The following is a 27,694-nucleotide window of genomic DNA, read 5'->3' on the forward strand; positions in this document are numbered from 1 at the left end:
GTATAAACAATGGTTCATCTTTTTATACGTGCTGGATATGGCCTCACTCTGACCTACTGTGTGTATTCCTAATAGACACTCACGGATAATGGGTTATTACACACCCTCCCCAAATCAATTTAAAAGAGTTGCACACTGCATGGGATAGGCATCGGTTTACAATAGTTGTATGCAATGCAGAGTTATGAAGCAGGAAAAGGACTACAAGTCATAGCTAGTTTTGGGTCCAACTTTCAGTTACTAAGGGTTGGATACAATCAATGCCTTCCAATCGTTATAACATTTCAGAGACATTTGTCGACAAAATTTGCTGTGCATAGTTTTTTTTCTTTACTGTACAATTCCTGTTGCAGACCAATAAATCTCCAGTGCAAAGAAATGGCTGTGGTTGGCCCAGGCAGGCTTGGACAGACATACAAAGGGCACAGTTTGAAGCCAGCATAATACTTGTTTTGTTACTTGTCTGAACTGCTGTTTTATTGCCTCCGTTTTAAGGATATTCTTCTGTACCCCTGTGCAGGAATATGGCAACTTCTTTTTTTCCCTGATTATGTGTGGTTGGTTACCTTATATAGGATGACAATGTTTAGCAATAGTGTGTGTATGTACAGTATACATGTGGGTGTGTGTATATGTATTTGTATATGTATTCATGGCAATTACAAGTATTTTATTTATATGTGTGTGTGTGTGTGTGTGTGTATATATATATATAATGCACTTAATACTTATTCTATGTTTTTATGAATCTGACAGTCAAAATAAAGTTTGTAAGAGCCATTCATCACCACCTAGTGCTCAGCTAGTTTGATTTATTTATTTATTTTGTTTATTTCTTTAGTTTAAACATATTCTGCATCTCTTTATAGAATACACATCAGCTCCAGCCTGTGGAAAAACTTACTACATTCAATACAGGGCCAGTGCATCAAAGTGCATTCTAGTCCAGTGTATTCAAGTGAATACAGTGACCAGTGCATACAGCCGCCAGTACTACAACGGTTCTTCCCTTCTGTAAGACTGCTTTGGGACATTGCTGACTGCAGGAGATGAAAACTTGGGGCTGCTGTAGTCTACTTAGGGTGATTGGGTCACTCAGTCTACCTCTGTATCGCCTCTGGTATACTTAAAGCTAGGCTGATCATGAGTATGAAGCATGAAGCATTTTAGTTGTGCAACATTTCTGGCATTACATAGTTGGGTGGTCATACTGATACATCTCACTGTTGCAAGTGACCCACAAGCTTGAGACCCAATTTTCTCGGTGTGCTATACTGAGTTTGATGCTGTAAACACACTGTGTGCCTTTCGCACTTTTTACTACTCTGTCACTTCTATCTCCTGACTTTCTCTTTTAGTGGAGGACATTTCCTTTCTAATTTGGGATTTGAAAAATGTAGAAGATTCCATGTTTTATACTAAATATTGTCTGTGCAGGATTCTAATAGACCCAAAAATTTCTCCAATGGGGTCTCCTAGTTGACCCATGCTCACCTCTGCTTTCATTTTCCAAACTTTGACTGATCAATTCCCTAAGCAGGGACCTGGTGACAGTTGACAGCTCATTGATTGTGTGTCAGATGGCTGTCGCATCCAACTTTATCTGCAGCGCAGCGCTGGATGCCTACCAATCTTTCAGGTAAACTCTTCTCTGTTAAAATCTGAAGGACATTTCGATGTACCTGCTGGCAGGCAGAGTAACAGTATAAGAAGGCCTCTTTACTCTTCATGGGAGACCATCTTTCTGGCTTTTCACTAGTCTAAATCATTAAAGTTGTAACGGAGAGTAAGAATAATCCCCTGTACACACGTTCGGACATTGATCGGACATTCCGACAACAAAGTCCATGGATTTTTTCCGACGAATGTTGGCTCAAACTTGTTTCGCATACACACGGTCGCACAAAGCTGTGGGAAAATCCGATCGTTCTGAACGCGGTGACGTAAAACACGTTTGTCGGGACTATAAACGGGGCAGTAGCCAATAGCTTTTGTCTCTTAATTTATTCTGAGCATGCGTGGCACTTTGTGCGTCGGAATTGTCCACACACGGTCGGAATTTACGCAAACGGATTTTGTTGTCGGAAAATTTTATAGCCTGCTCTCAAACTTTGTGTGTCGGAAATTCCGATGGAAAAAGTCAGATGGGATCAACAATGTGGACCAACACTTTCCTGCAGTGCATCAAAACATGGTCTTCCTGGCCTAGCAGAACTAAAGAATCAGGTTTGACAGCTTTGATTCCGATATCAGTCATCCGTGCGAGTTTTGGAACTCATGGTATCCAAATTTGAAGCAGTTCCATTTGCTCAACTCCATGCCAGAACTTCACGACCAAACATCCTCCTAGCTCAGGACAAGTCCAGTTTAATCTGGACAGGTTGATCTGATTACATCCTTGAGCCCACCTCGTTTGTCTTTTAGCCAACGTTTTGATGGTTACGTCATCTGTCCCTCCTCTCCAACTCGTCCAATCAGAGAACACCTTGTAGCCATTGAAGAAAAAAATTAAGGCATTCTCTGAATGATGGTGTTGCCAAACTAGTGACTTCTTATAAAGCATAAAGGATTACTGAGCGCTCCTGACCAGCTCAGGCACCTGAAAAAACGAGATGTAAAGCCACTACCGACACCAGAAAAAAAGCAGCTGTAAAAACACGCTTTAGGTAGCTTTTTGCACTGGTGTTAATGCGCCTTTAACAGCCGACGACGTGGAGTCCACCCTCCCAAGACCTTCGGTCTGGTATGGATTTTGAGGGAAAATCCATGCCAAAAAATAAAAATCAATAATTGTAAGCTCCTTGAGGGTAGGGACTGATGTGAATGTATAATATATATATATGTGTGTGTGTGTGTGTGTAAAGCGCTGCATAAATAGACGGCGCTATGCAAGTACCTGAAATAATAATAGACCCTTATCCGAGCATGCAGCCCGGCAAATCTGAAAGCCCCTCTCCCCCGCTGGACTATACCAGGTCACATGCCCTCAACATTAGGCAGGTCAGGGGGCTTCGGGTCTGGTGTGATCTTGGAAGGGGGGTGCGCCATTTTTTTTTTCATTTTGACATGGGGTTCCCTTTCAAGATCCAAACCAGACTCAAAGGGCCTGGTATGAATCTGGGGGGGGGGGGGCCACGCCATTTTTGAAAAAAAAAAATTGGCGTGGGGTTCCCCTTCAAGACCCTCAGAGCACGATGATCTGACTTGGATGCGACTTCCATTCAAATGAATGGGCTGAAAGTTGAATAAATAAGGCAGCTCTCATAGGGAACCACTGATTTCGACAGGTAAAAAAAAAACACGCTTGACTCGGCTTAACTCTGTATCCAGCATTATGCCGCGTTTAGCAGCTTCAGACGTTTTTACAGCTGTAACGCTAGTCTTCAGAACGTGCTGGTCCTGTGTGTGCGCATGAGGCCATAGAATAACATAGAGAGGCGTTTTTAGGCTGCAAAAAAAAAAAAAAACGCCTCATGCTCCTAAAAGCGGCTGTAAAAACGCCTTGTGTGCATGGGGACTAATGCTTTTAATACAGTTGTTTGTCTTAGAGCCATTATAGCAGGAAGTAATATAAATATATATATATATAATCCTTTTTGTATTTTTCAACAAAACATACAGGAGATAAGATTCTCAAAATATCCATAAAACACAGTACAGTATATAGGGTGCAAACCAGTATTCCGCACCTGACAAAGCCATCTACCAGTATTGAAACAGACACCTCTCAGGCAGCAATCGAATGGGCCAAAGGAAAAGCATAGAGCCTACAGTATACAAAGTGATTCAAGAGGGAAAGCTCCCAGAATACACCATAGCTAGTCAGGCACCAGGGCCAGGTCGAGCACCCTCCTGCTTGTAATGAAAAAACACAAATAACTAACAATAAAAAAGGAAGAGGTAAATTTTGTCTATTGAGGTGCCAGAAGAAACTAAAAACAAGCACAACACTAAATAAAAGCTTTACCTCTGCACAATTCCCATTTTGATGACAAGCTGGCATATTTAGTTAACAGACCTAACAATTTAGACCAGCCTAACCTCCAAATGGCAATCTACCTAAAATTTGATATAGTATTCATGTAAAGACTGTATATTTTTTTTAAGTTGTGGGATACCGTGTGCCTTAATTAAAAGAATGTAATGAGTTTTTGTAGGGTAAATATTTTGAGCTACATTTGGTGTTCATGAATCTTAAGTGGGCCATTATAAATAAGCATGCAGTGTCCGTTAAATAAGCATTCTCTCCCTGCCTTATTTATACAGCTTGCAATATAGGATTAAAGGGAGAGGTAAGTGGCAAAATCCACACTGCACAATTCCCTAGAGTTTGAAGTCTCTTGAGTATGTGTGCAATGGCAGTGAGTTTTTCTTTGGCGGCCAAATCCGTAACAAGCGAATAATTACTCTGCAGCTCCTGCTTTTCAGCCAGCAAAGGCTTACGCCAGACATATTTTGTGTTTTTGTATGTGTGTGCTCACTGAAGCACAGACAGACACACACAAGCATTATATACAAGGCATTTCCCCTTTAGGTCTGTTGAAGAATGAAACGTGATTGTGATTGATGTGTAAAATAGTTCTCAATCTCTTGAGACTATAAGCATCTTAGGCACTTACTTCACCAATGTTGTTTTCAGCATTTATTTTGCATTACTCAGATTTTCCACAGCCTCTCATCACTGAGACCTGATGTATGGAGCTATGTAAAATGTTAGAAAAAACATTATGTAAAAAACAGAATTTAAAACAAACCTAGAGTCTCCTAATAATTGAAAACAGCATGGGAAGTTAAAAAGTACCTGCGCTTCTCTTCTTATCTTCATGGGTGCTCAAACCCAAGGGGCTCCATATTCACACATTGAATTCCAACTGTCCCGTCCGCCTCTCTATTAATCAGAGAAGCATGGCTCATTGTATTGAGGCATTTGAGGTTGTCATATATTTTGAAGCGGAATCTTCCATTTTGGGTCAGAGGATAAACAGGAGTATATCAACAAACTTCTATTCACCTGCTTTTAAAGCAGCCCATAGCTATGAGATCACTGTCTCCCAATCTAGCTATTTACAATCTCATGTTTATTGTGGTAGTATGACGCACTTCTGCAGCCAAGCGCCAATGGAAACAGTGATCAAGCAGGTTGACCATTATAGATCTACCCAGAGATAAGCAGTGGCTGCTTTGTCTGCCTGCCTGCCCACAATGCTTCCTCTCCTATGTACCCTGCATGATAGATAAACATGTTATGACAGCATAACATCCTTGCTAGCATCTCAAAACTTGATTTGGTTAGATACATTATGTGAGGTTGCAAAATAACAGGATGGCAGAGTTTCTAGCACAAGCTCTAGCATACCTAATTATTATTCTTGACCTACACTCCAGGACACACTTTGAGCGACCTCATTTACAAACTGTACTCTGAGTTGTCTCTTTTATTTCTGACTTCATTGCTTGGGCACAGATCCTGCCACCCCTCTGGGAGGGAGTATGCCAAATCTACAAAGTGTAAGCTAGGTAGAATACATATCCTCCACTATCTCCCCTCCCCCAGCTCTGCCACCAAATTTTAGAACAAGCGTGTACTGACTATGGAGAACCCCATGCTCAAGCTTAGTAGTGTTCTATAATACTGTATACTCTATATCAGTACATGTTTGTGTCCTTTATTAAAACTGGGAAGATATCACTTTACTTTCTGCCTTGTAAATACAACAGGAAATGAGAAGAAATCTCTCCAAAGTAAGGTAAATGCCCTGTTAGGCAGCTGTCAATGTAATGGGGGGGCTTTTTGAAGAATTCCTCTCTATTCCTGCTTTGGTGACAAAAGTCTTGGCTTTAGATACACAAAAAGGTTCTTTAGGTGGAAGGCTAGACCAGTGTTTCTCAACGTTTTTTCAGTCAATGCACCCTTTAAAATTATGGACTGCCTCAAGGCCACATGTAGGACACCCAACGTTAGAGGTGATTTTTTTCTTCCAAAGCAAATACACTTTTGCACACAGGTTACTGACTAGTATTCCAATGTTTCTCTTCTCCCTCAATTTCTCTCCATCAGTCAGCTAATGTCACCCCAGTGCTGAGGTAGAAGGGCACAGGAGGGTCAAACAAGGATGCTGTGGAGGCAACAGACATCCTCCTCATTAACTGATGATGTCAGTGGTTGTTAGGGTGCCAGTGTCTAGAAAGTCATAATGGTGCATAATAAAAACTCGTGACTTTGTGTAGCTAAAAGGCAGGCTTGATCCACCTGCTGGCTTATGTACAATTTTTGATAAATTTTAATGCCTTTTGCCAAGGCCCCCCTGAAGAAGCCCTTAAGCACCCCAGGGTGCCTGGGCACCCTGGTTGAAAAAGACTGGGCTAGATCCCTGCAGGAAACAAATACAGTGGAACCTCAAATTGTGAGTAACACGGTTTATGAGCGTTTCGCAGCACAAGCTATTTTTCTTTTTTTTTCTATGAGCGTTGTCTCGCAAGACGAGTCAGGATTCAAGCCGCTGGGGTGTGCAGTACCGCATTTGGCCAGAGGTGCGGGGGCGCCGGTGACGCTCGGAGACACTCGGAAAAGTTTGGTTCCTGAGTGTCTCCGAGCGTCTCAGAGTGTCTCTGGCACCCCCGCACCTCTGGCCACATGCGGTACTGCATAGACAAGCAGTGGCTTCAGAACAGATTATCTGAGTTTCCATTATTTCCTATGGGGAAACTTTATACGAGAGTTTTGGACTACAAGCTTTCTTCTGAAACAAATTATGCCCGTAATCCAAGGTATTACTGTACATACTTATATTAAAAGCAGATATATCTCAATTTACATTAAGCTGTAATCAATATTTTTTAAATTATGGTTGTTAAATTCTTTCTCCACTATTGCTACTACAAATAATTGTAATAATAATTGTGATAATCATAGCCTTAGGGCTCTTTCACATGGGACGGATCCATGATGATCCGCCCCGTGAACATCAGCTTGCTCAGCGGGGATCGCTCCGCCGATCCCCGCTGAGCAGGAAGATGACAGGTCTGTCTCTGCACACTGTGCAGCGACGGACCTGTCAGAGCGCCGCTCTCCCCTATGGGGGATCGGATGATGACGGACTGTAGAGTCTGTCGTCACCCGATCCGATCCGAAAATGGATGGAAAAGTAGCTATTTCCTCCGTTACACTTTTTCGGATCGGAGCGGATCGGATGTCAGCGGACATGCTGACATCCAACGCTCCATAGAGATCTATGGAGGGTCCGCCTAAAAAACTGACAGGCGGACCTGAACGGATCGTTCGTCTGTAAGAGGCCTTATGCTGTATTTACATGATTATAGTTTATAAGCACACAATGCTTGGGCTCCATGCACACTGGGCTTTAAAAAACATCTGTTCTCTCAGGAGTAAGAGCCCTTTCACACTGGGGCGGGGGGGCGGCGTCAGCGGTAAAACGCCGCTATTATTAGCGGCGTTTTACCGTCGGTATGCGGCCGCTAGCGGGGCAGTTTTACCCCCCGCTAGCGGCCGAAAAAGGGTTAAATACCACCGCAAAGCGCCTCTGCAGAGGCGCTTTGCCAGCGGTATAGCCGCGCCGTCCCATTGATTTCAATGGGCAGGAGCGGTAAAGGAGCGGTATACACACCGCTTCTTCACCGCTCCGAAGATGCTGCTGGCAGGACTTTTTTTACCGTCCTGCCAGCGCATCGCTCCAGTGTGAAAGCCCTCGGGGCTTTCACACGGGAATGCAAGCAAGCAGCGGCACTTTCGGGTCGGTTTGCAGGCGCTATTATTAGCGCAATAGTGCCTGCAAACCGCCCCAGTGTGAAAGGGCTCTAAAAAACGCTCACATAGAGCATTTTTTGTACAAAGTTTTTAAACGAGTTTAGGAGAGTTTTAAGTTTTTTCTGCCTCCAGGCTCCAATCAGAAACGTGAACCAGAAGGGTTTTCTTTTCTGCCTCTAAATGTTAAACTCAAAATATGCCTCTAATCATCATCTGCATGGACACTTAGGATAACATTGAGCTGCTTCTACAGACAGAACACAAAACTCTTGTAGAAGCAACGTTTTTTTAAGCCAGTGTGCATGGAGTGGAGAGGATTTAACCACTTGCCCACTGGGCCATAGCCGAAAAATGGCTGCAGCGCAGTCGGATAATTTTGGGAGGGCGTACTATAACGTCCTCCCAGAATCAGGCTTCCCGCGCACCCCCGGGAATATCCGTGACAATTCACGGTAAAGTGCCGATGACAGCGGCCCTTTACCACATGATCGCTCCGTCAAATGATGAAGTGGTCAGTTGTAAACAAGTCGGCGCATGCCCGGTTTAGCTCTTCCCCTCTCCGTACCGATCGGTACAGTGTGAGTGGAGAGGGGGAGAGATTGGGTGCAGCAGCGATGTGGGCTGGATCTGTAGTGCCCACAGCGCTAATCTGTGCCCATTCCTGCACTCATCCCCATCCATGCTCAGCCATCCATACTCAGTCATTCTATCCATCCCCATCCATGGCTCATCCATTCCCATCCATGGCTCATCCATCCCCATCCACGGCTCATCCATCCACATTCATGGCTCAGCCATTCCCATCCACGGCTCATCCATCCCCATCCATAGCTCATTTATGCCTCATTCATGCTTATCCAAGCCTCAGCCATGCCACATCAAATCTTATCCATGCCACATCCATGCCACTACAGTGCCCATCAGTGCCACTACAGTGCCTCAGAAAAGTATAATAATTAGTCCTATCAGATTTGAAATGTATGCCCCTAGAACACCTGACGGTGCTACTTGGATGTTGGGCCTCTGTATGTGGCCATGCTGTGGAAAAGTCTCACACATGTGGTATTGCCATACTCAGGAGAAGTAGCAGAATATATTTTGGGGTGTCATGTTTTGCTATGTACATGCTCTGTGTTAGAAATATTGTATAAATGGACAACTTTGTGTAAAAAAAAAAAAAAAAATGCATTTTCATTTTTTTTTGCCACATTTTCCAAAAACCTGTGGAAAAAAATGACATGTTAAAAAGACTCATTATGCCTCAAAGAATATACATTAGGGTGTTTTTTTTCCACAATGGGGTCATTTTTTGGGCGTTTCCATTGTCCTGGTGCTCCAGGGCCTTCAAAAGTGCAAGAGGTAGTCATGAAATTAGATGTGTAATTTATGTCTCTAGAACGCCTGATGGTGCTCCCTGCATGTTGGGCCTCTCTGTGGCTACGCTGTGTAAAAGTCTCACATATGAGGTATCGCCATACTCAGGAGGAGTAGCAGAATGTATTTTGGGGTGTAATTTGTGGTATGCATTTGCTGTGTGTGAGAAATAACCTGTTAATATGACAATTTTGTGAAACAAAAGTATTTTAAATCTTCATTTTGCAAAGAATTGTGGAAAAAAATTACAACTTCCAAAAACTCACAATGCCTCTTAGTAAGTACTACTTTCCAAAAAGGGGTCATTTGGGGGGTATTTGTACTTTTTTGGCTTGTTAGGGTCTCAAGAAATTAGATAGGCCATCAGTACATCAGGTGTGATCAATTTTCAGTGATTGACACCATAGCTTGTGGACTCTCTAACTTTCACAAAGACCAAATAGTATACACTGATTTGGGTTATGTTTACCAAACATATGTAGCAGTATAAATTTTGGCCAAAATTTATGAACAAAAATGACTAATTTGCAAAATTTTATAACAGAAACTAAGAAAAATGCATTTTTTTTTACAGAATTTTCGGTCATTTTTCATTCATAGCACAAAACATAAAAAACACAGCGGTGATTAAATACAACCAAAATAAAGCTCTATTTGTGTGAAAAAAGGGACAAAAAGTAAAAATGAGTAATTGTCATTCAGAATGTGAGATCACCGAAAACTGAAAATTGGTCTGGTTAGGAAGGGGTTTTAAGTGCCTAGTGGGTAAATGGTTAAAGTGCAGAATTTACTTTAGCCCATCAGTGGCCCTTGTTGCTGACAGAAAAAAATGAAAATAGACTCGACCCCCAAATGGCTAACTATCTCCTTCAGTGGGGTTTCTCTTGGGTCCAAACGGATGACATTCCTTCTTCTTTGCAGCCCTGAGTGACAGGTAAGTATTTTGGGGATATAAAGTGATTCTCCAAACACCTTACCTGACTCTTCTCATCCATCCAGTGCTGTCCCGGCTGCAGCACCACTCTCCCCTCTCATTGCTTCCACAGACTCAGACTTCACTGAGGACAGCAGGAGCCATTGGTGCCACCTGCTGTAAGTCAAATCCTGTTAGGAGGGAGCAGGGGATGTGGCTGAGCTGCACTATATGTGTCTATGGGCGCACACAGCCCGGCTCTAGAAAACGCAGGTGCCACACAGGTGCCCCCTTAGCACACACCTTGCTTGAGGGGGCATCTGCAGGAAGGGGGCGCAGACAGATCCAGCGGGGAAGGTAAATACCATTGCACAGAGCAGGTAAGTATAATTTCTTTTTTTTATTAAATCTTTCTTTTTTTTATTAAAAAATACCTTTACAATCACTTTAACCTTTTTTTCTTCAATTGCAACAGCAAAGGACGCAGACACCAGAACAGGTCTCCCACATTAGAAGATTTACCCTTGCTTGCTGTTCTGTAGACAGCTAGAAAATTTGGGATTTCCCAACACTCTCAATGACGGCGGTCTTCAGTAGAAATGGAGAGTGGGAACACAGATGGCTATAAAAACATGTATACCAAAACCAGGGGAAAAAAAAGTTTTGTCTTTACATACACTTTGTAGATTATCCATTGCCTGTGGAATAAACCCTATAAAAAGTCAGCGCATTCCTCTCCTAGTAACAAGCCTTCTGCTCCTAATGATAAGTATGCCCCTCATAATAGTTATAATTAGCTCTTGCAATATAAATGAAAATTAACTTTTTACAATTGTGTTAAAAAATTCCAGAAGCATTTACAAAGTGTGTTTGTGCATGTTGATTTGTCTAAATTATAGCACTGGTTTAAAAAGGTGTATACAAAAAGAACCCTCTGCAGTCTTGCAAACAAGCAGTTTGCAACAATGTGCCTTGAGGCTTTTTCGAGAATTGCAGTTTGATATTTTGTTACCTCTTGTCTCCTCCAGGACACTTTCTGACATTTCTGGAACCTGTAAACAATATCACAATTGTCCAGGGTCAAGCAGCCACCCTTCATTGCAAGGTGGCCGGAAATCCACTCCCAAATATGAAATGGCTGAAGAATGATGCTCCGGTTGTGCAAGAGCCCAAAAGAATTACCATAAGGAAAACCGAATATGGTTCACGGCTAAGAATACAAGACTTGGACACCACAGACACTGGATACTATCAGTGTGTTGCCACAAATGGAATAAAGACCATTAGTGCCACTGGGGTTCTTTATGTCAGACTTGGTAAGTACCTATGTAATTTCACTTTTAAAGCTGACTTTTAGTGTTTAATAAACCCCCATTCCCTACTTGAGCCCCCCTTTCCCCCCAACACTCAAAAAAAAATATCCATACATACCTTTTTTCCAAGAGTCCAATGACATCACAGGCCCTTCCTTTTCTGCTGCAGTAGCAGTGAGGGGATGGTCCTTACTGAGCTGAATGGTGGCCAGGTAATGATTTCTGTGCTGTAACAAACTGAGCCCAGACTGCGTGACACTACCACCACAGGGGGCAGGTCAAGGGCAGCCTGGGCTCAGAGGAATTGGTGGGTTGGATGAGGCTGGCCGTCATTCAACCCAGAAGACTGAGGGCATCTAATGGCAGAAAAGTTGTATGGGGAAAAGCTCCTGAAGGAAGATAAATATTGCAGGATAAGCTGTTTTTATCTTTAACTGGCTGTTATTTTTAAATAGTTATTGAGTTCTGCTTTAAGAAAACCTGTCAAAAGCCAGGGCAATTCTACCTACATATATGAATAAATATTACATAAACCAAGATCACCCTCAGTTGAAAATGTATATCAAAGCCATAAGTAGTTCAGAAATATACAGTAAGTGCCTGAAATTATATGTGATATGTTTACTTTTCCTTTATAAGTTAAGCTGGATCTATCACCTCCCAGTTCTTTCTCTCGGTCAGTAGCGCTGCCAATAACATTAAAGATATACTGTCACATTGTTTTGAATAGGCAGCATGTTTCTATAGGGCCCCCTCTGCTATACTCACATTGCTAGCAGCCCCTCGGTCATATGATACTGGTGGGGCTTAGCAATTGGCTACTTGACCTGTACTGTCAGTGGGAGTAGGTCACATACCCAGAAGCTCCATCTGGCCGCAGTGTAGATCACTAAAAATGTGAATATAAAACACACTTTCACTTTTCCCTAAATAATTGGCAACGTGTCACAGTCCCTTTTATAACTCATCTCCCCAACCCACCCCCCCCCGTTTTACTTACCTGAGCACTGTTTTTCTCCGGCCAGGAACGAGCATACCAGCTCTAGCTGGTGTCTCAGGTCCTGATTTGGATAGATTGATAGCAGCGCAGCCATTGGCCCCGGCTGCTGTCAATCAAATCCAATGGCGCGGGGGCGGGGCTGAGTCCTGCTTTCTGTGTGAATACACGCAAAAGCAGGACTCAGGATTGCGCCCACATGGGTGTCCACCAAGGAGAGCGCTTCTCCGACGTGGAAACCTGATGTGGGGAGGAGCCACCAGCGCCGCTGGGGGACCCCAGAATAGGTACTCTGTGCAAAACGAACTGCACAGTGGAGGTAAGTATGACATGTTTGTCATTTTTGTTTTTTTTAAACAAGGGTTTACAACCCCTTTAGGCATGTACTGCCTAAAATAGAAATGATCTTAATTCTCACTCTCTATTTTTCACAGGACCGACACACAGTCCGAATCCTAACATGCAGTAAGTATGAGTATTTTATGCTGCCTAAGTTTTCCTTGCTTTTTGAACCAGGCCTATTTTTCAAACTTGTTGTTTACAAGTTAAAATCATTTTTTTTGCTTGAAAATAACTTTGAACCCCCAAACATTATATTTTTTTTTCAGACACCCTAGAGAATAAAATGGCAGTCGTTGCAATACATTATGTCACACCGTATTTGCACAGCGGTCTTACAAACGCATTTTTTTTTTTTTTTTTAAATACACTTTCTTGAATTAAAAAATAAGAAAATAGTAAAGTTAGACAATTTTTTTATATTGTGAAAGATAATATTACACCAAGTAAATTGATACCCAACATGTCATTCTTCAAAATTGCGCTTGCTCGTGGAATGGCGACAAACTTTGACCCTTAAAAATCTCGATGTTTAAAAATTTCTACAGGTTACCACTTTTGAGTTACAGAGGAGATCTTTTACTAGAATTATTGCTCTCACTCTAACGATCACGACGATACCTCACATGTGTGGTTTGAACACCGTTAACATATGTTGACGTGACTTACGTATGCGTTAGCTTCTGTGCGTGAGCACAGCGGGACGGGGCGCTTTAAATGTTTTTATTTATTTTTTCTTATTTATTTTACTTTTTATTTTTACACTGTCCCTTTAAAAAAAAAAATTTGGATCACTTTTTTTCCTATTACAAGGAATGTAGACATCCTTTGTAATAGAAAAAAAAGCATGACAGGACCTCTTTAATGTGAGATCTGGGGTCAAAAAGACCTCAGATCTTACATTTACACTTAATTACAATTATAATAAAAAAAAATTCCCCTAAGGCCGTTTGGGGGAAGTGACATTTGACGTCGCTTCCATCATCCAAGTCACTGAGTTGAGTGGGTGCCATCATTCCCTCACTCGACTCACAGCGTCTGAGGGGTAAGGATCGGATCGATGGAGACGATTTGAGCGTGACGGGGAGGGGGTGGGCACCGATCTGCCGCCGATAAAAGGGATCTTGCGGCAAATCCGTCGCGGAGACCACTTTTATCCTAAAGAGGATCGCCCACCGTTTCAGAAAGTACCAAGGTTTTGGCAGCTATCTGCTGCCATATCCCTGGTATTCTACGTCAAAGTACCAATGTACAGCTATGGCGGTTTGTGGTAAGTGGTAGTAAATGCTGTGGAAATATTTGTGATGTTTTCTTGCTTCTGGTATTTTGTTTATACTTGTTTGAGGACAAATAAAGCATGGTAAAGAAAATTTTACTTCTCTTCCTGGAGTTTATAAATCAAATGTCAATCTGCGCAATCCAATATAATATAGTAGTGCAAAATAAATGGTAATAGCTGCTATCACTAACAGGTGCTCTCAGTCCACTTAAATTAAATAATAATGGCAAAATGTGTATAAGATTTATCATTATTGATTATTTGCATTAATAGCGCAGCACTGTTTTTTTTTTTTTTCATTATCTTTTCCTGGAGTTGCTTAAATTCTAGTAGCAGCAACAACTAGTGTAGTCTGTGTGAAGATAAAAGCTTGCGGAATTAATTGCTAAGAAGAAAATAGTCAGGAATGCCACTTATATGTAATACTCTTAAGAATGCAACTTTTGTCTTGATTAATGCACTCAAAAAAATGAGGCGTGTCTGTGTATTTTTTTTGTATGTACCATAATTTTATTGGCAAGCTTGCTTTACAGCAAAACACATACTTCCCACTATGTCTCATGACAGCACAACTGAGGGACCACCCACCTGCAAAGGATAGAAAATAGAGAGAGTTAATAAATGTAGGACTGACGAACACCCCATCGGTGATTTCCTAGTTCTTGCAGGGGCAGCACTAAAGGACCTCAGATGAGGGTTCCTGTGGGCTTCTTTTCAGTGGCTCCCTTTCAGTCTGGCCCTATCTACCCCCAGACAGATGTAACTTGTGGGGGAGGAAGTCTGTCAGGGTCACAACCTGTGGGAGAGTTTAGGAGTGTGGGGGTACTGAGATTGTAGACTCGCCTCATGGCTCTTTGTTGTAAGTTCCCGCATAGGGCCTTACAGCAGGCTCCATGCAGAAGCTGTGGTCTGTGTAGGTCCTTTCCATCCTTCCTGAAGCACAGCATGGGGATTGTAAGCTTCAAGGCAGTGTCTGAGTGCAGCATTGGAGGTCTCTCTTGGTTCCCTGCGAACTTCTGGTTCCGGAACCACTGTAGAATGCACTTCTGGTTTGGCAATTCGTATACTGAATATTGCCATATTCTTGGTTAACAGGTTTTAAGGATTAATGCATAAAAACGACAGACCTGAAACAATCAACTGTTAAGGCACATATTTGAATGTGTTCAAACACTTCCTAGTCAGTGTGTTTTATTATATTGTACATAGTGAATGATTCAACACCGGTTAATTTTTGGGTAATGTCACATTTACTGCTTGGTAAATATGATACTTAGTGTAAGACCCCTTCCACACTAAGACATGGGTTGCATTAGCGGTAAAGTGGAGCTAGTTTTAGAGGCGCTTTACCGCTGTTATAGCGACGCTTTTCGGCTGCTAGCGGTGCACTTTTAAGGAAGGGGTTAAAACCGCCTACAAAGCACCGCTGCCGAAGTGATTTGCAGGCACTTTGGCAGCACTGCCCATTGATTTCAATGGCCGGTGTGGTTTAGGAGTGGTGTGTACACCGCTCCTGCACCACCCCAAAGATGCTGCTTGCAGGACTTTTATTTCGGTCCTGCAAGTGCACCGCCCCAGTGTGAAAGCACTTTCACACTAGGGAGGCTTGAGAGGTGCTTTACTGGCGCTATTTTTACTATCTTAGGCTACTTTCACACGGAGGCATTTTACAGGCGTTTTTGTGCTAAATAGTGCCTGTAAACTGCCTCTTCTGCAGCCCCAGTGTGAAAGCCTGAGTGCTTTCACACTGGGGCGTTGTGCTTGCAGGACGGGAAAAAAAGTCCTGCAAGCAGCATCTTTGGGGCGGTCCATCTGCCATTGAAATCAATGGGCAGCGATGGCGAAGTGCCTGCAAAGCACTTTGGCAGCGGTGCTTTTTTCGGCCGCTAGCGGGGGTTAAAAGCACCCCGCTAACCCCCCCCCTCCGATTCCCCCCACCTGCCCCAGTGTGAAAGTAGCCTTAATGTATTGGTAATTCTCTACATAGGATTATAAATTTTATTTTGTTTTATATGAAATCTCTGAAGTAGTTTCACTAGAGACCACATTATTTAGGTTCAGTGGAATTCTAACTAGTGTACATACAGGTATCGGGCTGATTTACTAAAGGAGCCGAAAATCAAAGGAGTCCTTATTCACTTCAGTTATCCAACCATATGCAGATGAAATAAGTTAACATGAGTTTGCCTTTTATATGATTGGATGGATAATTGAAATGAATATTCGCACAATTTATTATGTGAAAGTTTCCAATTCCTTTAGTAAATGAGGAACCATTCATGACTAAAATAAGTAAGCTTTGGCATTAAAACCTGGAAGCTGATTGGTTATTATGCAGAGTTGCATCAGATTTTGCACTCTCTAGCTTTAGTAAATAACTCCACTGACAAGCAAGGCCATATGAGTTGTTCTGAATTTTTCCTGTTGCATGCTTTCTTGGTTGAAATATTTAGTAATTTAGTAATTACTAAAGCATAGATAGGGGCAACAACATTGAAGCCTGCACTTTTTTTTAATGGCCTGTTCTTTGATACTTGATAGTCCATACCAGTAGCGGCTGGTGGGTTTTTCTTGGGGGGGGCGCAAACAAGCACCCTTCTGGCAGCATGGTGCTACTCTCTCTGCATGTACTGCTGATTAAAGAGGACTGCTGTAGTGTATTTGGGGGAGGAGTGGTAACAGAACTCTGTCTTTGGAGGTGTAATGGATGGCATATGCAAATTAGATGCAAATTAAATTCCCTTTGGGGAATGTGCTGACATCACTTGGTGCCTTCTGTGGGCGGCATATTGCTCAGCTTTATAATATAAATCTAAGGTACTCAGGAAGTGTGTTTTGTAGCAGCCCTATAGTTGCATCAATCTTTCTATTTTGCATATTAGAAAGTTCTGTTTGCATTAATGACGTTGAGCGTGTATAGGACAAATTCTGCTTGTCTGAGCATTAATGTTTTCCCCTTTATTTGGAATTTGTTATAAAGTCCAGATACAGGAATACCTTTAATACAGAGGCTGCTTTAATAGTATATGGGAACTGAGAATGTTGTGTGTGGTCTGGAAGGATGTAAGGTGGTGGGCTCTGGATTTCTACACAGCTAATGCCTGTCTGTTGCTATCAGGTTTCTGAATAAAATAGAGGATTGGAGTACTCTTCTAGATTAGTGTTAACCACACTTCTGTGAATAGTCCTTGACCACGCTGAAAAGTATTAGTAATTTCTTTAACATTCTTTCGTTGCTTTTTGGCAGAGAGGTGATAAAAATGTGTCCAATTAGATTGTGTTGGTGTATCTACAGAACTCCTTTCCAAGGTGTAAATCCATCTTCTGCTAACAGGCCTGTATATTAACATTTCTCCTGAACACATGTAACCTGACTCTCTCTGCAAAGTACCTTACACATTATTATATGCAGTAAAAAGGTGACTGCATTTCACTAATCTGTCATGGGAAATGGGCCACTTCTGTAGTCCCCTGCCTAAGCTGTGGGCTTTTATTAGAAACCTGTAATGAGAATGAATAGTAATGGAGTGCAGTAGCTTTAGGTAGATATTTTTATGCGCTGGAATTGTGCTTGGACTAGAATAATAGATTGTGTGAATAATCTGACCCCACTGCTTCAAACATTATCAATTAGATGCACAATATGAACATCACTTATTTTTACAGCAGGCATTACATATTTCGACAAAGCCCCATTCATATACATAAAATGAAAAGTAAGTATGAAGTGATAGACTGACATACCTACTTACTGCACTCCCTCTCCTCTCTTCTTTGTCTTATGCCCTGTACACACATTCGGACTTCCCGACGGAATATGTGTGATCGGAGCTTGTTGTCGGAAATTCCGACCGTGTGTGGGCTCCATCGGACTTTTTCCATCGGAATTTCCGACACACAGTGTTTGAGAGCAGGCTATAAAATTTTCCGAAAACAAAATCCGTTCGCATAAATTCCGACCGTGTGTGGACAATTCCGACGCACAAAGTGCCACTCATTGGCTCCTGCTTCTGTCAGTCATACTCCTGTGAGGAGTGAGAGGGGGCATGACTTACCACCACTGTGTGTTTCTATGGATACATAAAGCCTGATTCAGAAGCACTCCTGCATGAGTTCCCCCTTAGCACCACGCTTGTTGAAGGGGCACCTGGAGGAGAGGGGAATGGACAGCGCTGACGGGGAATCACCAAAGAGAGGAAAGAAAGACCATTCTGTGCAATATTGTTGCACAGAGCAGGTAAGTATCACATAAAAATAAATAAATAAAATAATGTTACTTTAAGGCAGGGGTAGGTGAACTGGGGCTCTGCAGCTGTTGTGGAACTACATTTTCCTTGAGGCATTGCAAGGCTGGCAGTTACAATTTCTCCCAGAGGCATGATGGGACTTGTAGTTCTGCAACAGCTGGAGGGCCCCAGGTTGCATACCCCTGCTTTAGGGCATTCATTCAGTCCCTTTCTGACAGTCTTTTGGATCTATGTGTTTTTATCCATTGCTATCCATTCCAAATTCTTTCCAAAATTAAACTATAACATTGGGATTTTTTAATAAACTATGAGGTTGATTTACTAAAGGCAAATATACTGTGAACCTCAAGTGCACTTGCTCCAGAGCATAGTAAATGAGGTAAAGCTTCACTTTGCAATTAATTCTTAATCATATGCAAGGAAAATTAAAAAAAAACAAAACGCATTTTTGCTTGCACGTGATTGGATGATAGAAATCAGCACAGCTTCCCCTTTAGAGTTTCCTCACAGTTTGCCCTTGCAGTGCATAGTATATTTGCCTTTAGTAAATCAACCTCTATAACTGTCATGAAACTATTACAATCAATCATGTTTAGGTAAACTCCCAGACCTGCCAAGCCCTTTGCAAACAGGGATATTTACCTCCTATCATTTCATATAAACAGTTGCAGACCAAATAAAGCTCAATTTGAATAAAAATGACATCTTAAGGCAACCATAGATGGATCGAATCTCGACAAGTTTAGCAGGGACCTGCCGAGATTTGATCCATGTATGGGCAGGCTGGTTGTACTGAAGTCAATTCATCAAGTGACTTCAGTACAACCAGCCTGTCAGATTTTTATGCATGCTATTACTGCTGGCGGTTATAGCTGTCAGCATTAATATTTGTGTTCTGCCGGCAGGGAAGGCTCCCAACCAGCAGAACACAGTAGCACTGTGGCAGGGATTTCCCTACCAACACTGAATTTCTACTGTATAGCTTGCCTTAGTCCCATCAATACTATGGCCTTTGACAATAGTAATATGTATGACCTCAATTTGTTTAGTGTGTATAGCCCTGCCACCTGTGAACTGTTAAGACACATGATGTTGTTGCTGTGATTGTTGAGCCAGTAGATTTTGATAAATGCCTTCTTATTTCAAATACAAATTGTATTAAGTAATTAGAAAGCAAAATGCTCTGTTGAGGTATTTTCTTTCCATTAATCTTGACCTCATCTGTAATTATTTGGATACAGAAGAATTTAATGGGCTGTATTTTTTTTCTTTGTTGAAGCATTCGGTAATGACTGTTAGTTTTAGGAAGAAGTTTAGTAGTCTTTATTTCGTGTTTTGGCAGATTCAGAGGAAACATATTTAAAACAAATTACATTTTCCCTACAGAATTGCAAGCCTCTGAAAACCTAATTGCATTTTGAAGGAAAGAAATGTGCAGTTTTTTACCTAATTTGTTTTCTGGGCATGGAGTCATGTGTTGTCCTCTAATGCTTTATTTGTACTAGAACACATTATATTGTTAATGTTCAGTTTTATATTTCTGTGACGATGATGACATGAGTATTTCTGCTGACTAGTAAGGATTTATGATAAGTTACAGAAGGCCATTCCTAAACTCAGAAGAAATTGTGAAATCAGGTTTACCTTCTTTGTGACAGCTTACTCCTATGTTTCTAAGGATAGAGAATGCCAATGGCTATGTAATGAATAGAATGCAGTTGTACATCATAGGCAGAAAATAATCATATCCTTAGGCTGTACATTTCATGTGCCAAAATGTATGTCATAAGAACACACATGGAAAAATTATAATATGAGCTTTAAATACTTGAAGGATGAGGGTGAGTAGAGACAGATATGTACATATGATGACACATACACGTTCTCTCTTCTCTGCATTATTGCAATGGTCTCTGCCAAGTGCTTGCTTTCAAACTATGGTGAGGCTAGCCATACAGTAGGTGTTCTCACACTCTGTAGCTGGTATATCTAAGGGCTGATTCACACCAGAATCACACAGGAATTCGGTGCACGTTCCTGTGTGTTCCCTTGCGGTGTGATTTACAGCCCATTCATTTAAATGGGCTGAAATTGCACCAGATCACTACTGTGACCCATTTTCAACTGATGAGCCCACTGTTGACCGATGTCACAGGGCCAGTCCAGGCTCTAAAAAGATCCTAACCATATGGTCAGGATCCACCCAGAACTCTGGGCTGTCACCTGGCTCAGCCTCTCTGTGATCCACTAAGCGCCTGAGCCAGCCCCTCCTGCCTCCTCCACAGCCCAGGGCTCCAGTTAGCGCTGGAGGGGAGAGCAGAAAGACGCTGATTGACAGTCACAGCTCTCCGCTCAAATGGGAGGGAAGAACTGAGCAATCAGCAATGTTTTGATTGCTCAGTTCTCACTACAGAGTCAGCGGGGGACAGATTCAGAATTGGATCGATACTGCATCCACCTAGGTGAGTATAATGTTTGTTTGTTTTTAGAAAGCCATACAGGCGGTCCCATAGTTACAAACATCCAACTTACAAACGACTCATTCTTACAAATGGAGGGAGACAACAGGAAGTGAGAGGAAATCTACCCCTAGGAAGGGAAATTCACTCCTGTAAGAGTCATCAGGTGAACAAGGTACCTCCACTGAAGCTTTATCACCAAGGGTTGTTTCCACAACAACCCAAAGTTTTCAAACTCCAATTGTCATTGGGACAGAAAGTGAGGTGAAATTTTCTGAACAGGGGCACAGACAGCAAAACAAACGGAGTGTTAACGCTTCCCTATGCAATCCAAAAAGCTTAAAATTCGTTTTTTTTTGGCTGGAACTACACTTAAAAAAATCTACCTGTTCAGATTAAAGATTAAAGGATTTGAAAGTTACATAAATAGATCACCTTTCAGAGAAGTTATATAGTATGTAGTTGTATATATTTTTACAATATTTTCATTCTTACAAGCGGCAATTAGTGAACTGAAAACAGCCTTTTGATTGCACAAGTGATTTTCATTCTATGTCAAACTCCTATGTCAGATTGTTACCTTGTACCTGATTGTACCTGATGACTATGTGGTGATTGGTCAGGTACTGCACATTTGAAGCCCTAATTCTGTGCTTTTTCTATGGCAGTTTTTCTCTTTTGGAGCTAGCTTATTTTATTCTTTTTGAATTAGTTATCGGACCCATTAACTTACATGGAGGTTCGAACTCTCATATTCACACAGACAACAGCAAAGTATAGAGATTTCCAGAAAAAAATGGTTCTTTATAGCCTGGCAAAAAATAAATCAAATTTTAGATGGTGACTGTTACCTAATATATTTTAGACAAAAATATCCTTTAACACCGCTTGCTATGTACAAAAAATAAAGTACAATATCTGTATATACAGTATGTCACAGTATTTAGATACTGACAACAGAGTTATTGGAATTGATATCACTGTACAAGGACAAAGGCCTTTTAGAATTACGCTACTGCGTGTATAGTTATGTTAATGGTGGCTGGCAACAGTTGCTTTTTCATAATCATAACATGTTAACCCTTAAGCATCTTTTTATTTTCCATGGACTTACAAGGGACCAAGCAACTGTTTCCAATTACCAACTCAGCAGAACATCATGCAAGGTGACCTTGTAATTCTGACCCTTTGCATACCATAGCAGAATGGTTTTAACATTACGGATTTTTTCCCCCAAAGACAATAACTTTAACATGGCCATGGGGAAACAAAATGAACACAAGCAATATCTTATGACGGGTTGTTATTACAGCTTGCTTTCTTTCCAAATCCTTAAGTTATTCAAAAATGTAAAAAAAATAGCATCCCGAAATATCGTACCAATCAGGTAGTTATGAATTTTCCAAGTGCTGTAAAACAGCCCCTGTCAATACTGTCTGCTCTTTCAAGACTAGGGAGAACAAGTACATAACCTGATGGAACTGTTGCATTGTATGTGCCATGTGTAGATCCACTTGAGAAAGTGAAAAAAAATGTCATGTACTGGAGATGATTTATGAAGGTAAAGATTGCATTAGTATCATAACATGTTACATGTTTTGTGGATTAGGGGCTTGCTTGTTCTGATATCTTTGGTGGCCATCACTTGTTTAACCAAATTTTTCAATGTGAATTTAATATTGTACTTTATCAGCAAGTACATTTTTGGGATATGCCATAGTTATGTATTTTAAAACTGGAAATCTAGGCTGTGTTTGCTAACAACATTTTAAACTGATCAACACTAATGCAGAAATGGTTTACTTTTTGGAGGTAGCATTATGCTTTGTAATACAGCCTTGCAGTACTTGGGTCCAGATTTTACCAGGAGCAAAACTATGGAAAATGCTCTTTCCTTGTGTTTTGTGAATTTGTGAATACTGCCACAAACACATGGCTCAAAACTGTCCCTAATTTTGAGGGACTGTCCCCGAAATCCCATCTTTTCCTTGTTCCTCTACAGTTGCCCCTCCTTTTGGATTGATGTATAGACCAGTCTTTTTCAACCAGGGTGCCTTGAGGTTTCTTAAGGGGTGCTTTGGCAAAATACCTAAAAATTGATCAAAAATTGTATACAAGCCAACAGGTGGATCAAGCCTGCCTTTTAGTTACACAAAGCCACAGGTTTTTATTATGCACCATTATAACTTTCTAGACACTGGCAACACTGTTTGTTACCTCCGCACAGTATCATTGTTTGACCCTCCTCTGCCCCTCTCCCTGAACAGAGGCGGCTCTCCAATTAGGCAAATTAGGCGATCACCTTAGGTCTCGTGATCACAGAGGCATCAAGGCCGCCTGATTTGCCTGATATGTGTAGAGGGTGCCACGGATCCCCATCCCGCTTGCTCTCCCCTCCGGCCGCCGGCAAATAACAGGTGCAGTCTTCCTGCTCGAGCCGCCTCTGAAAGACTGGAGGGCTCTCTGTGCTTCCTGCCCATTCCCCCTCCTTCCTTCTTTCAGAGGAGGAGAGCAGAGCAGCAGAAGATCGGAGTGTGTGGAGAGAGAGCAATAGCTACGGGCTCTTCTTCCCCCCCCCTCTCCTCCTCTCACCACTGCATTCAGGAGCTGCGCTGGCTATGTTTCTTCCCCCTTCTTATTGGGCAGGGGAAAAAAACACTAAAATGAAGCAGAGAGGAGGATTGTGGGAAATGTAGTTCTGAGGGCTGGACATTGCAACCCTAAGGGAAGAAACTGCAGCCCCCAGCATGCCCAGCTGAAGAGGAGGGAGAGAGAGCCAGGAGCCCGGGAGAGCTTTTGGGGAAGTGCACCCAGGACTCCATCGGGAGAGAGAGAATCCGACTGCACTGCACCACCAGAGGGAAAGCCACACAGCCTAGCACCATCCCTTGTGTAGAAAGGCATGAAGTTATTTCCAGAATACAGATCTAGGTGCTACCCAGCAGAATCGCAACAGGCAACAACCCAGAATGAACTAACTCCTGATCATAGGAACCATTGTTGCTGTATCCCCGGGTCTGGTAAGAGGGCCGGTCAGCCATTATCTACGGCCATCTATAGGAACTGCCCACCCTGTTATTCTTTGGCCCTAATACTGCCTGCAGGCCCTATTCACAGCTGCAACATGCACCAATGATTAGCGATGAAGATTTTGTACTTGGTGCTAGTTCACACTGCAACGATGTCCGACATCGGATGTGATTTGTACCACACTGCAGTGCAAATCACATGCGATCTCTGTGCGATGTGATTTCAGCCATACAGATAGTGGATGTGATTTCAGCCATATAGCCCCCTTTTCTGATTCTCAGCAGAATCGGAACACATGGGTGTTCACACCCATGCGATCCGATTCCTATACGAATTTGCAGTTCCCATTGCGATATACGAACTGATTTGGGGGTGTCATTACCTTTTAATTGACACTCCCAGCAGTTCACATAGAGTGGTGTGAACTGCCACCGGGAGACATGCAATGCGGGAACCCGCAGTGGATTCGCAGGGTTCCCACATTGCTGCAGTGTGAACCAGGCTCGGTTCACACTGGTGCGATGCCAGGACCCTGTGAATCCACTGCGGATTCCCGCATCGCATGTCTCATGGTGGCAGTTCACACTGCCTTATGCGAACCGCTGGGAGTATCAATACAAAGTTAATGACACCCCCAGTTCGGTTCACATATTGCAGTGCGAACTGTCAATTCAAACATGAATCAGATCACATGGGTGTAAACACCCATGTGATCCGATTCTGGTGCAGACCTAAAAAGGGTCCTGTACGTCTTTGGTCCAACTGCGATGCAAATTGAGCCATACTATCTGTATGGCAAAAATCACATCGCACAGACTTCATATGTGATTTGCACTGCAGTGTGGGGCGAATCACATGTGAGGTCGCACAGTACACTGGTGTGAACCGAGCCTTAAAACTGCCCTATAACTGTAGGGTCCCCAGGGCTATGGCCGGCACTACCATATGACGGCCACCTCAGGGCGCCAGGATAGGGGGGGTAGTAAAATCCTAATCCCCAGCCACTTGCTGGGGATTCTGATTTTTACAGTGCTGAATGTGTTTTTTTTTTTTTTTTTTTTACACACTCCCAGCCCCTATAGCAGCTGGGAGTGTGTGTACTTTAGTAAAGCCGACTGTCGCCTTTCATGTGGAAGTGTTACAAGTGGCTGTGAAGCCGCCTATCACTTCCACCACTGCCACGATGTGCAACCCCCTTCACCATTTTTACCGGGCACCACTATCCCACCTGCGGGCCCGGTGCTGTCATGGTGGGTGGAACTGGGAAGGGTGGCGGGAGCTCAGCACACCTTCGTCCACTCAGCCACCCTCCTGTACACAGACCTGGAAGTGTCATGTATGACGTCAGGGGCGGGGTGGACCAGGGGGCAGAGTGGCAATTGCCCCCTTGACCACTCTAACCTATGTTGAAAAAAGTCGGCAGCCCCTTTTTTTTTTCTTCTGTAGGAAGTTGAGCCAGGGGCCCAGCCGGCCACTGTTGCTTCCGGGAGTTGTAGTCCGAGCTCAAGCTCCCGAGCAGCGCAGAGGAAACTACAACTCTGGTGAGGCTGCATTTATGGGCGCTGGTGAGGCTGCATTTATGGGCACTGGTGAGGCTGCATTGATGGGCACTGGTGAGGCTGCATTGATGGGCACTGGTGAGGCTGCATTGATGGGCACTGATGAGGCTGCATTGATGGGCACTGATGAGGCGGCACTGGTGAGGCTGCGTTGAAAAACCAGATGAGCATGGATGAGCTGATTCGGTGGTTCAATGGGCCACTTGACTGGACAGGCTGCCAGCCCTCCCCTGTATGACGTCACTTCTTGGACTGGGGATAAGTAAACAAAAATCCTTGTACCGGCCCTGCGCAGTTTGTTGTTGCCATTTAGCCACTTGCCTACCAGGCCAATTCTGACATTTCTCTCCTACGTGTAAAAATCATATTTTTTTTGCTAGAAAATTACATAGAACCCCCAAACATTATATATGTTTTTTTAGCAAAGACCCTAGAGAATACAATGGCAATCATTGCAACTTTTTATATCGCACGGTATTTGCGCAGCAATTTTTCAAATGCGTTTTTTTGGGGAAAAAAACAGTTTTGTGCTTTAAAAAAAAAAAAAAACAGTAAAGTTAGCCCAATGTTTTTGCATAATGTGAAAGATGAAGTTACGCAGAGTAAATAGATACCCAACATGTCACGCTTCAAAATTGCACATGCTCGTGGAATGGTGCCAAACTTCGCTACTTAAAAATCCCCTTAGGCGACGTTTTAAAATTTTTTACTGGTTACATGTTTTGAGTTACAGAGGAGGTCTAAGGCCAAAATTATTGCTCTTGCTCTAATGTTCGTGGCGATACCTCACATGTGTGGTTTGAACACCGTTTTCATATGTGGGCGAGACTTAAGTATGCGTTCGCTTCTGCGTGCGAGCTTATGGGGACAGGGACCCTTTAAAACATTTTTTTTTTTTATTGTTAATTTTACTTTATTTTAGCTTGACACTTTTTTCCAAAAACATTTTTTTTGATCACTTTTATTTCTATTACAAGGAATGTAAACATCCCTTGTAATAGGAATAAGCATGACAGGTGCTCTTTAAAGTGAGATGTGGGGTCAATAAGACCCCGCATCTCACCTCTAGGCTTAAAAGCCTAAAATTAAAAAAAAAAAAACAAAAGACGATCATCGCTTTCCAGCAGAAGCGGCGCCGTTTTTTTTAATACAGAGGCCGGGCGTGACGTCATAACATCGCGATCACGCTCGGCCTCCGAACGATCATAGAGACTCCGTCGACCATCTGGTCCACCGGAAAGCTCTATGCTAAACATCCGGGGCCGGCGGATCCTCACCAATCGTATCGGTGAGTCAGTACAAGCACCGGAGGGCGGCGGGAGGGGGGCGTCCCTTCTCGCCTCCCATAAGAACGATCAAGTGGTGGAACAGCCGCTATGATCATTCTTATGGTGCGCAGATTCGCCGGCTCTAAAAGACAATATCTGGATGATGTCTGTAGCTACAGGCATCACTCAGATATCCCTGCTCAAAGCCGAGGACGTCATTTGGCGTACAGCGGGCGGGAATTGGTTAAAGGGGAACCCCACCTTCTCTCATTTCTTCGAGTGCACTCGTAAACCACTAGGAAACTGCTATTCCTTTAGACTCGTTTGGATTACAGTTGTGTTGCTAAATATTGATTTACCTAGTCTGGTATTGATTTTTCTTCTATTGATATAGAGCTGCTTTTATAGCTATTATTGTTTACCTTTATTACCTGAGGGCAGTTCTACTCTGCTTTGTGAACTGCACTTTTTGTCATGTATGCAAGTTCCTAATTATAGATGAATAGTGTCTACCACTAAGCACGTGTGTAATCGTTTATTGCCTATATCCTACAGTAAGTTGAAAGGTACTATACGCTTTGTGTGTCTGTAGTGATTCAATCAACCAGGTGTGTAAGAGTTGCTGAGGGTGTTCTTGGAGTTGAGGCGCAGAACAGGGAACTCAAAATTACCAAGCGGCTCCTTCAGGGATAGTGCTACACACATTACTCCTGTCTTGATTGACGGGACCTTAACACTGCTGTGCTCAGGCAGCGTTAAGAGCCCTGTCTCACTTAAGCGTGCCGAACATCTGATTTGCAGCACTTTAAGACATCTTAATGCCGCTGTGTGCAGGCAACGTTCAGAGCCCTGTTACACTTACATCTCGCGTAACCTAAGACTCCTGATGTTCTGCCTGCCAGCCAATGAGGAGTGATGTTGCAGCCGTGCATGTCACTTCTCCCATCCACCGCACGAGGATCTCAATCTGGGAAGGCCTGCTGTGTAGCTTAAGGGCATCAGTAGAGCCTCATGTCTAAGTTTTGCCTAAGGCCTCACAAAGCTTAGAGCCGCCTCTGTCCCTGAACACTGGGGTGGCATTAGCTGACTGATGGAGAGAAATTAAGGGAGAAGAGCAATACTGGAATACTAGTCAGTACTAGTGTGCAAAA

General features: G+C 42.7%; 1 protein-coding gene across 1 annotated transcript in view; it reads left to right on the forward strand.

Annotated features, from left to right (window-relative positions):
• The window catches only part of ROR2 (receptor tyrosine kinase like orphan receptor 2), a 190,787-nt gene that overhangs the window by 142,153 nt on the left and 20,940 nt on the right, over positions 1–27,694 (forward strand). The window contains exons 3-4 of the mRNA XM_073632858.1: positions 11,081–11,368; positions 12,797–12,827. Coding sequence (XP_073488959.1) covers positions 11,081–11,368; positions 12,797–12,827 — 319 coding nt within the window. The remainder of the gene's footprint in view (positions 1–11,080; positions 11,369–12,796; positions 12,828–27,694) is intronic.

The sequence above is a fragment of the Aquarana catesbeiana genome, linkage group LG01 (genome assembly GCF_042186555.1).
Source record: "Aquarana catesbeiana isolate 2022-GZ linkage group LG01, ASM4218655v1, whole genome shotgun sequence".
Lineage (NCBI taxonomy): Eukaryota > Metazoa > Chordata > Amphibia > Anura > Ranidae > Aquarana > Aquarana catesbeiana.